A 13,587-nucleotide genomic window follows, 5' to 3' on the forward strand; every position below is an offset into this window, starting at 1 on the left:
AGGTGTCAATGACTCCAATGACGAGATCTGAACCGAAATCCGTCTCCTTGAGGAGGCCGGCCCTATTGGCAGTTTTGAGGCCCAAGAACTGCGGTGAGCGGATAGTGTGGAGTTGGCGGACCTGCTTTGGGATCACTGCGATGACGTGGGACAGGGATTCCAGCTTCTGGGCCTCTAAAGGTGAGAGCTTTGCTGAGAAGCCGTGAAAGACAGTGTCGTAAGTGTGAAGGACGGCGGCAGAGGCCGCGGTGGTGGTGGTTTCAGCTGCAGTGGCATGGTTGATAATAGAAGCGAGAGAGGATTCGTATCAGTGCTTGTGGGTTGAGAAGATGGAGGGCTTGGCTTCATGGTGGACTTGCACCGTGAAGATGCTCTTCTTCTCCGGGGAAGCGGCAGCAAGTGTTGCTGTGACTGTGAGGATGAAAGAGAGGAGGGTGTGGCAAAGAACCATTGGAGCAGTGGTGGGGACTGAGTGGAAAGCAATGGTGAGAGTGTGTTAGAAAGGGAAAGAGGGGTGGTGGCTGGGTGAAGAGGGTGGTGGTGGAATTTGAGATTAGAAAGGGAAAGAGGGGTGGTGGCTGGGTGAAGAGGGTTAGGGTTAGAAAGGTGATTGGGTGAAGGAGGTGGTGTGGTGGTGAAAATAAGGGTAATTTATGGATTTTAGATAATTTTTTAGGGTTTGGATAATTTTGCCTGTAAAAATAATTTTTTATGGGTACAAATGGTAATTTCTTTTTTCTATGGGTAGATATGTCAGCATTTTCAACTTTCATGGGTACAAATGGTAGTTTACTCTAAAAAAAATTAAAAATATAATCATTCAGATTATCTTCTCCAATTTTTTTTTTTTACCAAAAATAGGAGACTCGAACCCACAACCTCTTAATTGAGTATGGGAAGACTATGCCATTTGAGCTATAACTCATTGGCAATTATCTTCTCCTGTTAACATAAAGTATTAAGATGAATGATATCTTAATAGCATATTGTACAAGTATATTTTATTCTCCCCTTACTTTAATACTATTTTTGGATAATTCAAGAATCGTTCCATTTCACTAGAACAAGATGAGCTAAAGGGTCAAGGAAACAAATTAAAACATACATTATCGTCAAATTACAAGCAACAATTAAGGGGTACATCCTAGAGATAAAATATAACAGATTTTCGTTTTAAAGTGAAATAAGATATATCATTTAATTTTGTTAGAAAATATTACATTCCGAATATTAAAATTTTATGAGAAACACGACTCTTTTGAGTTCTAACTATATATATATATATATATATATATATATATATATGATTATATTTAACATAACATTTTTTCCGTCACTTATTAACGTTCTTATAGGCATATGGTCAATCCCTTTGTCACTTATTTCATATATATAACAGCTGGACCTCATTATTGTTTGTACGATCAATAATTTGAAAGTCCCATTGTTATCAAGACAAAAAGGTTTCACGAGTCTTGACATTTTCTCCGCATAAGTACAGGAATGACAGTTGGACACTAATTATCCCATCCCCCCCTGAGTGGTAGGTTGCAACTTGCTGGTCCCAACATGAAAGAGAAAAAATTGACTAGATAGTTTATGGTCGATGCATATGGATCCCTCTTAATATCCTCAATTTGTGTTATGTGGATATATATAGCATGAATTTAATTTGATACACTCTCGGCATAAAACAGTTTTAATTTATACTATATTCAGTTATATAATATCATAATAATAAAAATAATTATATTTTATATTAATGGTGTAAATAATTATTTAAAAAATAAATATAATTAAATAATTATAAATAAACATTCTACATGATCAATTCATTAAAATTAAACTCATATAATTTATAGTAACAATTTGTGATAATTTTCCTATGACCCCCCCCCCCCCCTTCTTATTTTGAACCTTATGCATTTTATGTGGTTAAGCATTTATAACGTGACACATATAAGCTTTCTAACCTGACTATATTTCAAATACGATTTTTTTCAAATTTTCTTTCAACTGATATTGTTAAGTGTGATGTTTTTATCATATCATATATTTTTTTTTATCTCACTTAAAAAATTATATAATAAAAGGTTATACTTAATATATCAACTTAAAGAAGAAACTAAGACAATCTATTTCTTTCAAATACTTATAGTTCTTCCCCCCCCCCCCCTTTCTAGATATATATATATATGTGTGTGTGTGTCCTCCCAACTGTAATTTTTCACTTCTTCAGTCAATATAATTTAGCCAAAATATTGGAAATCTTATGAGATAAATAATTTATTACCATTAACATTTGTCTACTGTGATTTTTATCTAGTATTACATTTGTGCCAAAGATAGGCATGTGAATTTGAGTTGCCAGAATCAACGGCTCCTTGGGGAATCTGATAATATATTAGTAGTACTATATAGATAATAATGTTATTTTGAGAAAAGTATGAAGAACCAATGTATGTTTTATATAATGTATACAATGACGTTAAATTGAAATTATAATTAATTTAGAGGCAATTAATTAATTTTGAGTAGTTTTCAATTTAAAATTTGAATCAAATCATGATTCCCGTCAGTTATGGAATCAAATTAGGATTACCTAATTAAATTAGAGGTAACTAATTAATTTTGAGTAGTTTCCAATTTAAAATTTGAATCAAATCGTGATTCTCATCAGTTACGGAATCAAATTAGGATTACATCCCTCTCTCAATACGGTGTGAACTTCTTCTCTCATTCTCTCCTCGAAACAAAAGCCGGTATAATGCCGCCACGGTTACCAACCGCCGTCGGACATCGCGCCGACACTCTTCTGACTGGCGCCGTCGTCCGCACAGGCCACCATACGTAGGGAGGCGTGCATATTGTGTGAGTCGAGCTCGCGGCAGTGCAGCAACCCGGACGTCCAGCGACTCCGTCGCAACCGGTTTGTGCCTTCTTTACGTCACCAGATGTTCACCTTCTCTATGAACGTGGATGGTTATTCTTGGGTGCTTAGTTGTAGATGATGATTGCTGGTTATGATTCATCTGACTATCACGGTTTCAAAATATTTTTTTGCACGGTCATTTGGTTGGTAGCTAGTCGTTTTATAAAGTAATTAGTAATTATGTTGTTATTTATACATGTTCACATTAGATGTTTATTTTTGTATGATTTTGGATGTTCACTTTCTCAGTTTTCGTAGATGTTTATTCTTCGAGTAATTCAACAAGACCCAGGCAGCAAGCTGGCGCTGGGATGACGCGAGCGCAGGAGTTTGGGGCTGCAACTCACGTCGGCGACGCTGACAATTGCAGGTCACGGATGTTCGGCCGCGTGAGGAGTGACGGAGGTTCTTTCGGCGAGGGCCTTGGCGCGAGGAGGCGGAGCGCGACAATTCTGGTCGGCAGGAACGGAGGCTACACATCGTGCAGAAACAGAGCGGTGGGATGCAGGTTGCTGCGCACACGGCGGGGCGACGGAGAAAGGGAATTTTTTCTACGAAACAAACAATGGGATTTTTTGGGGGGTATGATAACGGTGGGTGAAGGGTTAATGTGAAAGAATTGGGGTAAATTGGGGGTAGATATCACAAAACTGAACAGACAACTAGAAATTAGGGATAATGATGTTTAATTTGCATTATTAATACATATTGAGCCAAATAAACAGCCCATTGTACATATTGTATAGATACCTCATTGTTTCTCTAGCGGGACTCGTTATTTTGATATTCATTAATTCGGTGGAAGCATAATAATTTATCAATGAGTTTAGAATTTTTTTTTTGCCAATATCAATCAATTTTTTAATTATAAATTATAAATTTTAAATTTAGTATTCTAAACTTTTAATTTTTTTTAAAAATAAAGGTTAAAATTTTAATTTTATAATTAAAAAATTAGCTAATATACTTACTACTTAAAAAATTAATTTTTAAAATTTTTTCTTATAAATTTATAAACATTCTTTAAAATTGTTAATTTTTTAAAATATTAGATGATATTTGATATAATGCATGATTATGATGCAGTTGTGTGTTTTATTATGATATTAGAGATTAGCAGAAATTGCTCTATGTGATTAGTAGACAGTAACAAGAAGATAAATTAAAAAAAAAATAGAAAGAAAGAAAACGAGAGGAACAACTAAAATTACAGTGGTAACCATTTGTGAAGGTGATAACAAAATTTGAGATTATTTATAATGGCAAAGACTTAATTTTTTTTTATCTTCCTCGTAAAATATTCCCACTATACATTAAATCCCTCCCACCATACTTTTAGTTGTTTCCTCAATTTTCTTCTTTTCTGTTTTTTTTTTTTTTTGTCTTTTTATTATTGTCTATAAATCACGATAAGTAATTACTACTAACCTCTAATATCATAATAAAATACACAACTGCATTATAATTACGCATTACACCAACTCGATGGTCAATATTAAAAAAAAAATGCTGATGTTTTTTTTAATATATATTTATTTGGGTCGTTAGAATGTAATGGTATATTTGATAAGCTTATTTAATAGTAACATCACCCAACAATCAATAATAGGGTTAATTAAAACAAGCTATATACAACAACCAAAAGTACTACCACAAGCTTGCATCTTTTTTTAAATTACTTTTATTTTCCTATAGGTTGAGATAGTGGGTATTTTAAATCAAGTGTTTGATGCAAGTTCAATTATTGAATTGTGATTCTTGCTGGGTGTTCAAACTTTATATTCTTAAATTATATCCAATCAGCCGACATTGGACCAACTTCAAAGTAGAAAAATGGCATATATAGTGTGTTCTACAATAACATCAAATTTCATCCACCTTAAGTACTTAATATTTGCCGGTCAGTCTTCGTATTATAGTAACTCGAAATTAAATTATACATTAAGTATTGTATTTCTCTCATGATAAATACGTACTATATATGTATTTTATTTAGAAAATATTTGCTTCTTTTTCTGTTCACTTAAGACGCATCAGTATGATGAATTGTTAATAAATCATGAGTAATCATGTCACTATTATTTATGCACATATATGTTAAAAAATATTATATATACAAAAAAAATTAATTATTAAATTAATTATATTATATTTATATATAAATATATATATTATTTAATTTATTTTTAATATATATTTTATATGAAAAATCTTAAAGATTAACAGTTTTTAGCAAATTTAACAAGTATTTGATCAGTATAAATACAACATTATTTTTAATAAATAAATTTTAATAATTTACGTGTATAAATTCTGATAAATATAAGTGCAAATTATATTAATTTAAATATAAATTCTAATAAATATATGTATAAATTATGTGTTTTATGTGAGTAAAGTTTTACAAATATAAATATAAATTTTACTAATTAAATACTGCTCCAAAATGATAATATTTATTAGTCATATAATATTATTAATTTTTATATTTTAATATATATTATATATAGTAATTGATTTTTGTAATTGAATTTTTTGTGTACATTAAGCTTATGTTAAACACCGAGATCACTATATCATATTAACAAGTTACTTCAAAGAACATTTAAACCAAAAAACGAAGAAAAGAAGGTGCTTTAAGTTCAGTTTGGGTAACCAACTTAATTAAGTTTTTTTTGATAAAATAACTTAAACAATAAATGATTTTGTTAAAAGTAACTTATAAATAAGTTATTTTATGTTTAGATTTTTAACTCTAAAAGTGCTTATTTTATAGAAATGTGATGAAAAGTAGAAGTATTATGAGAGAAGTTATTTTTTTTAACTTCTCTATAAACTCCTAAATAGCTTCTTAAAAAATTACAATTTGATTTTTAAAATTGCACCAAACATTAATACTACTACTTTTCATAAGTCAAAATAAAAAAAAGTTACTTCTAGAATTTTCAAACCGCCCTAGGTACCTTAAAATTACAAGTTATTCTTGAGTCAAGAAAAACTTATCTAAAGACAGACACAAGTTATAAGATTTCAATGATCACTACTTTTTGCCAAACACCACAGTTAAAAATTTTATACAATTCACCACTTACTTTTCTTTTCTTTTATATAATCTTTTTTCCCACACAAACACAAAAATGCATGAAGTTTCTATGCACAAAATAAATGTTGGAAAAAACATTGCCCTGCATCTCATTATCAGTGGCTGCTTCTCGGTTCCTTTTTTTTCTTTTATGTACATGATACATAAACTTTTTTTTGAGTTCTATGGAAAGTGAAACCACAACAACTAGCACTACGTCATGACTCATTGACTTTCTTATTCTCAAGGTCAACTTAAAGCCAATGAGCCAAAGACATTTTAATTTCACCTTAATGACTATATATCCCAATAGCAATTCACAAAACAAATAAACCACCTTTTGCTTTCAAAAAAAAAAAGCATCATCATGGGAAGAGGAACAACAACAACCAACTCCCTGTTCTTTTCATCACTACTCTTATTGCTATCTTCTCTCTTGTTCCAAAACGGCGTCGTTTATGCTCAAGAAAAGATAGCATCATCAGAGGAAGAAGCACTGGGCTTATTTCAAGAAAGAGAGACACTTGAAATCATCATAGGAGGTGGAAGTACACCTTCCCCTTCCCCTTCCCCTGCACCTACGCCACCTGATTATACGCCATGCCCTCCGCCACCGAAACCGCTGAGCCGTTTGGACAAAGCGCGAAAAGTGCTCCTCAACTTCACCAACTACATCGTAGACCCAAAAGGTTTCACCAGTAACTGGTGCACACAGACAATTAACACGTGCGATTTCAAAGGAATTCGGTGCGCCCCATACCCACACTCAAACGAACTTGCAGTTGCAGGGTTGGACCTCAACCAAGCCGGAATCTATGGCCGCAACAACAAACCTCTTTCCCTCTCTGGAATCTTGGACAGAATTCCAGAACTCACATTCTTCCATGTTAACTCCAACAACTTCTCCAGTTCCGTACCAAAGGAAATAATCAGTTACGGCTTTTTCTTCGAGCTTGATCTTAGCAACAACAAGCTTTGTGGTCAGTTTCCAATGGAAACGCTTAAGAACAAGAACCTAGTGTTCTTGGACCTCAGGTTCAACAACCTCGCCGGCCCGATTCCATGGCAACTATTCGAAATGGATCTCGACGTGATTTTCATCAACAACAACAAGTTCAACCAGTTCCTCCCCCAGAATTTCGGAAATACCCCCGCAAGGTAAGATGTTTGTATTTGTTAGGCTTACTTTTTGGTAAAACTCATGTGTAATTATCTTTATCTAAAGTGAAGTTAATAATTGAGAATTATTAGATGATAATTGAAATTAAATTTGTCAAACTATCCAACAATTCTCAAATATCAACTTCACATAAAAATAATGCACTTGAGACTTCGCTAGTATATTTTTTTTGTTTTCTTACTTGAACTATGTTCCAAGTAATTTGTTGAGCTCATTCTTTTAACCGCCGACAGGTACCTGACCTTTGCCAACAATCAATTATGCGGTCCGATACCAAGGAGCATCGGCAAGGCAGCCAACACTCTGACGGAGGTGCTCTTCCTTGGGAACAGGTTTGATGGCTGCTTGCCGTACGAAATCGGAAACCTAAAGAAAGCAGTTGTGTTTGATGTGAGCATGAACCAATTAACAGGTCCAATACCGTACTCGTTTGGTTGCTTGAGGCAGATTCAATTCTTGAATCTTGCGAAAAACAAATTCTACGGTGCGGTTCCGGAGAACGTTTGCAAGCTTCCGGGGCTGATTAATAACGGAAACTTGACCCTGTCAAACAACTACTTCACAGAGGTTGGTCCTGAATGCAGGAAATTGATAAAGTCAAAGGTTTTGGATTTGACCAATAACTGTGTTCCGGGTTTACTGAACCAGAGGCCACAAAAAGAGTGTTGGGAGTTTCTTCATAGTGTGAAGCCTTGTCCAAATGAGAAGTATCTTTTGAGTTATGCACCTTGTGCGGGATGGAAGGAAACTGAGAACACGGAGGAGGTGGCAGCGGCGACGGAGCCTGTTACTTATAACGCTCTCAAACCGCACCGGTTGAGACTTTGATGGTGTCGTAATCTGAGTCATAATGGGGTGCGGGGACTCTCTGATTTTTTTGAATTTGACGATGATAATGATTGATTATGCTTCTTTTTAATTTGCACATATAGTTTCTTTAATAATTAGGGTCCTACACTCCTACTTTTGTGTCGGTGTGTGTTTATAGTTTCAATTGTTGAATAAGAAATGTAATCCATTCAGATATCTAAAATATAATTTTCCTAATTATTCCAATAAATATAATCATATCTTATTGATAGCATAACTATGTTTCTTTTTATTTAAATTAAAATTGTTATTATGTAAAGATATTCTTACATGAATATGATAGATAAGATGTAAAGAAGTGTTGTGTTAAGAAGTTTAATTAATTATATTAAACTATTCAACAGATTTTAATTATTATCTTTATATTTTTAATTAATTAATTCATTATTTATTATTGGACACCTTTTTTGAAAATATAATTGAGCTGAGAAATAAAGAGAAAAAGAATTGGAGAAAGAGTTGTTTTTGTGTTATAACACAAGTTTTAGCAAGAAAATGTTATATAATACTATCAAAATGATATATGATATTATTCATATTCTGACCCAATAAATAAAAACTAGGCACAACAAAACGAAAGAGTCCATCATTAAAGGTGGCCTTCATGATCAACTCGACCTCTTTAAAGAGGTCAGACATTGGCATAAGGGGAAAAGTTCTACTTGCCTCAAAGCAGGTAATTACTCCCAAAAATCTTTCTTACTATCTCTACTTCATTTAGAAGGTAAATCCCAATAAACTCTCAAGATAAAGGAAACGCTTATCTATCAGAAAAGATGGAGCTACTCCTATAAAGATAGTTATCAGCTCTACTATAAATAAACTGGAACCCCTAGGTATAATTCACGTTCTAATCTACTAAAAACCTGCTCAAAGCCCTTGTTAACTTAAGTATCGGAGTCTCTTGCAGGTACCACCCCCCACCTTCTCACGAAGAACTCGGACAGGCGCACCTCAGTACCAATGAGGTCGGTCGCTGCCATACCAAGGGATCTGGACCTCAAGTTCAGGACAAAATCACCGTTTTAGGTAACCCTCAAAACATTGGCACCGTTGCCGGGAACCTAGAATTCTCCCTCTAACAAATGCCAGACCACGTGCATGAAGACGGCTATGCAGCATCTGAATCTGAGCAAGAAGCTCAGCCAAAAGGCTAGGCCCTCGTACTTCCTCCTCCACCACCACACCAAGGCTCTCATGGGGAAGGGACCTCGGAAAATTCTCATCCAAGGAAGATCCATTCTGAGGATGAGGACCGTCCTCATACAATCAAGATCATGGACCTAGTTCATGGCCAGGGGGATCGACTGCAACAGCTCGAACACGAGACTGAACGACAACGGAAAGCGGAACGAGAATTATGAAGAGAGATGAGATGACGAAAGGAGCTAGAAAATAGGCTCCGAAAGCTGGAAGCCGACTTACAAAGGAGGAATGATCAGGCAGAGTGTGATGAGAATCCCCTAAGAGGAGAAGATCCGTTCATAGAAGAGATCATGAAGGCTAAAGTTCCTAAGAACTTCAAATCACCCGACATGGATCTCTATGATGGAACGTCCGACCCGAGTCACCACCTCAGTAACTTTAGAAGTAGAATGTACCTGGTCGACGCTTTTGACACCACCCGCTGCAAAGCCTTCCCGACTACTTTAACAAAGGCGGCCATGGAGTTGTTTGATAACCTGCCACCTAGGTTGACTACCAGCTTCGACGATCTTGCTAGAAAGTTTTTAACTAGATTCTCCATCCAAAAGGATAAAACCAAACACGCCCTGAGTTTGTTGGGAGTTAAGCAAGAAGTCGGCGAGACTCTTTGCGACTATATGGAAAGGTTTAACAAGGCCTGCTCGGAAATTCAAAATCTACCCACTAAAGCTGTGATCATGGGACTAGTTAATGGTCTCAGAGAAGGACCATTCTCTTAGTCGATATCAAGCGATACTCTAACCGCTGAGTCAAGTCAGAAAAAATAAACCCTTATAAGAAAGAGAAAACGTTATCACTATACAAAATATCGGCCTATTCACTCAGCTAATGTTAATGCTAGATTAAGGAGGGGGAGGGAGGGGGATAACTCTACCCTAAGCATTTTTTGTTAGGCATTGAACCCTACCTTAGGTGCTGAGTGGTGTCCTCCCCTCCCTAATACCTAAAAAAGAAAAGTTCTGAAATGATATCTGACTTCTTTAAAGGAAGTTCAAGAAAGGGCAGAGAAATATATCAAGATGGAGGAATATTCCCAACTTAGGGAACCTTTCCCATGAACGAACCTGCCCTACTACCCTCGAGAAAAGGAAAGGGAACCCAAGAAGAAGGAGGAACAAAGTGTAGAAAAGCACCGAAAATACCACAACTACACTCCTCTAAAGGTTTTCCTAGTGGATGTTTACCGCGAGATATGCCACACGGAGAAACTTCCACCTCCTCATCCAATTAAGCACAAAAAAGCTGGAAGTCGGACTGAGTATTATGAGTATCATAAGCTGTATGGACATTCCACCAATGAATGTTACGATTGAAAGAATGTCATAGAAAAGTTGGCCAGAGAAAGCCAACTTGATAGATACCTGGCTGACAGGTCAAACAACCTGAGAAAAAGAAGACGGGATGAAGAAGGAGGACGACCTAAGCACCCGTCTCACACCCCAGAGTGACACATACACATGATCAATGGTGGGTTTGCAGGAGAAGGAATATCAAAATCCTTGTGAAAAAGACACCTTAAGGAGGTATATCAAGTCGAGGAAGACAACCATCCAACCGACCTACCCACTATCTCATTCATTAAAGAGGATGCTCAAGGGATATTACCAGGGCATGACGACCCAGTGATAATAACTATGATCTTGGCAAACATTAATCTCCACAGAACCTTGATAGATCAAGGTAGCTCGACTGATATCCTGTTTAAACCCACTTTTGACAAGCTCAGATTAGAAGAAAAAGATCTAAAGTCATACCCCGACAGCCTCTTCAGACTGGGAGATACCCCAATCCGACCCCTTGGTTATATCTCATTGTACACCAGCTTTGGAAAAGGTATCCGATCAAAGACACTAAGAATCAATTACATAATAGTCGAAGTAACCTCGACTTACAATGTCCTAATAGGTCAGACTACCTTAAACCGACTTGCGGCTGTAGTCCCTACTTCTCACCTCTGCATGAAGTTTCCAACAGCAGAAGGAATTGCTACTGTAAAGGGGAACCAAAAATTGGCACAAAAATGCTACAACGAGAGCCTTAGTTTAAAAGGCAATCCAGGGGAAAAAGAGGTCACACCATTGAGTTGAGAGGGTTCCAAACTCGTGAAGAATTGTGCCCCTAACCTGAGGGCAAAATAGAAGAAGTCCAAATCGGGAACCATCCTGACAAGACAACGAGCATAGGGAAAAACCTGGAAGAAAGCCTGAAGGAACAGCTCATTGACCTGTTAAGAGAAAACTCCAACCCCTTCGCCTGGAAGGCTTCCGTCATGCCTGGTGATGACATGTCATCATGTCATGTTTTTCTATACTTTTTCATACAAGAAAGTGATAATTAGTGCTTAAATATTGAATGCTTTTGTGCTTAAATGGTATATTTCTTTGAACTTTTGATTTTATAAACTTTGTAGGAAATAAGAAGAAAAAGAAGCAAAAAAAAGCACAAAATAAGGTAAAAAGGAGAAAAGAGAATTTTGGGGCACGTTTTGGAATTTAGGCATGCTTTGAAGCCTTAGGCCACGCTTTTAAAAGTGTGTCCCATGACTAAATCAAGGAAGCGTGCTCTATTTCACCATCAGCGTTCATTTGCAAAGAGAACGCTACGTTGCGTAAGTGAATGTTTTCGTGCAATTCCAAAATTGGAATTGGAATTTTGCAACCGACGCGCACGCGCACCTGCCGCGCCCGCTGATGAGCGGATAATTTATACACTTTTTGGCATTGTTTTTAGTATGTTTTTAGTAGGATCTGGTTACTTTTAGGGATGTTTTTATTAGTTTTTATGTTAAATTGACATTTCTGGACTTTACTATGAGTTTGTATGTTTTTCTGTGATTTCAGGTATTTTCTGGCTGAAATTGAGGGACTTGAGCAAAAATCAGATTCAGAGGTTGAAGAAGGACTACTGATGCTGTTGGATTCTGACCTTCCTACACTCAAAGTGGCTTTTTTGGAGCTACAGACCTCAACATGGCGCGCTTCCAATTGCGTTGGAAAGTAGACATCCAGGGCTTTCCAGCAATATATAATAGTCCATACTTTGGCCGAGTTTAGATGACGCAAAAGGGCGTTGAACGCCAGTTCTATGCTGCAATCTGGAGTTAAACGCCAGAAACACGTTACAAGCCAGAGTTGAACGCCAGAAATACGTTACAAGCTGGCGTTCAACTCCAAGAATGACCTCTCCATGTGGAAACTTCAAGCTCAGCCCAAGCACACACCAAGTGGACCCCAGAAGTGGATTTATGCATCAATTACTTACTTCTGTAAACCCTAGTAACTAGTTTAGTATAAATAGGACTTTTTACTATTGTATTTGAAATCCTGGATTGTATTTTTGATCCTGTAATCACGTTTTGGGGGCTGGCCATTCGGCCATGCCTGAACCTTTCACTTATGTATTTTCAAACGGTAGATTTTCTGCACTCCATAGATTAAGGTGTGGAGCTCTGCTGTTCCTCATGAATTAATGCAAAGTACTGCTGTTTTTCTATTCAATTCAACTTATTCCGCTTCTAAGATATTCATTCGCACTTCAATATGAATGTGATGAACGTGACAATCATCATCATTCCCCTACGAACGCGTGCTTGACAACCACTTCCGTTCCATCTTAGATTGGATGATTATCTCTTGGATCTCTTAATCAGAATCTTCGTGGTATAAGCTAGATTGATGGCGGCATTCATGAGAATCCGGAAAGTCTAAACCTTGTCTGTGGTATTCTGAGTAGGACTCTGGGATTGAATGACTGTGACGAACTTCAAACTCGCGAGTGCTGGGCGTAGTGACAGACGCAAAAGGAGGGTGAATCCTATTCCAGTATGATCGAGAACCTCAGATGATTAGCCATGCTGTAACAGAGCATTTGGACCATTTTCACAAGAGGATGGGATGCAGCCATTGACCACGGTGATGCCTCCAGATGATTAGCCATGCAGTGACAGCGCATCGGACCATTTTCACAGAGAGGATGAAAAGTAGCCATTGACAATGGTGATGTCCTTACATAAAGCTAGCCATGGAAAGGAGTAGGACTGATTGGATGAAGACAGCAGGAAAGCAGAAGTTCAGAGGAACGAAAGCATCTCTATACGCTTATTTGAAATTCTCACCAATGATTTACATAAGTGTTTCTATCTTTATTTTCTGTCTATCTATTATATATTTTCGAAAACTCCATAACTATTTGATATCTGCCTGACTGAGATTTACAAGGTGACCATAGCTTGCTTCATACCAACAATCTCCGTGGGATCGACCCTTACTCATGTAAGGTTTATTACTTGGACGACCCAGTGCACTTGCTGGTTAGTTG

General features: G+C 36.5%; 1 protein-coding gene across 1 annotated transcript; it reads left to right on the forward strand.

Annotated features, from left to right (window-relative positions):
- The first annotated feature begins 6,199 nt into the window (after positions 1 to 6,199).
- On the forward strand, positions 6,200 to 8,281 carry LOC107639288 (uncharacterized protein At4g06744). The gene is made up of 2 exons (XM_088485793.1): positions 6,200 to 7,172; positions 7,428 to 8,281. Exons 1-2 carry the CDS (start codon positions 6,382 to 6,384, stop codon positions 8,020 to 8,022), a joined length of 1,386 nt encoding a protein of 461 aa, XP_088341919.1. The 5' UTR covers positions 6,200 to 6,381; the 3' UTR covers positions 8,023 to 8,281.
- The last annotated feature ends 5,306 nt before the right edge of the window (positions 8,282 to 13,587 follow it).

The sequence above is a fragment of the Arachis ipaensis genome, chromosome B4 (assembly GCF_059453495.1).
Source record: "Arachis ipaensis isolate K30076 ecotype BB chromosome B4, ASM5945349v1, whole genome shotgun sequence".
NCBI classification, from domain to species: domain Eukaryota; kingdom Viridiplantae; phylum Streptophyta; class Magnoliopsida; order Fabales; family Fabaceae; genus Arachis; species Arachis ipaensis.

What these genes read in the sequence shown, in the direction of transcription:
- LOC107639288 (XM_088485793.1), top strand. Translation starts at nt 6,382, where the DNA reads ATGGGAAGAGGAACAACAACAACCAACTCCCTGTTCTTTTCATCACTA. An exon ending in TTCGGAAATACCCCCGCAAG is followed by an intron (nt 7,173 to 7,427) that starts GTAAGATGTTTG and finishes AACCGCCGACAG; the next exon opens with GTACCTGACCTTTGCCAACA.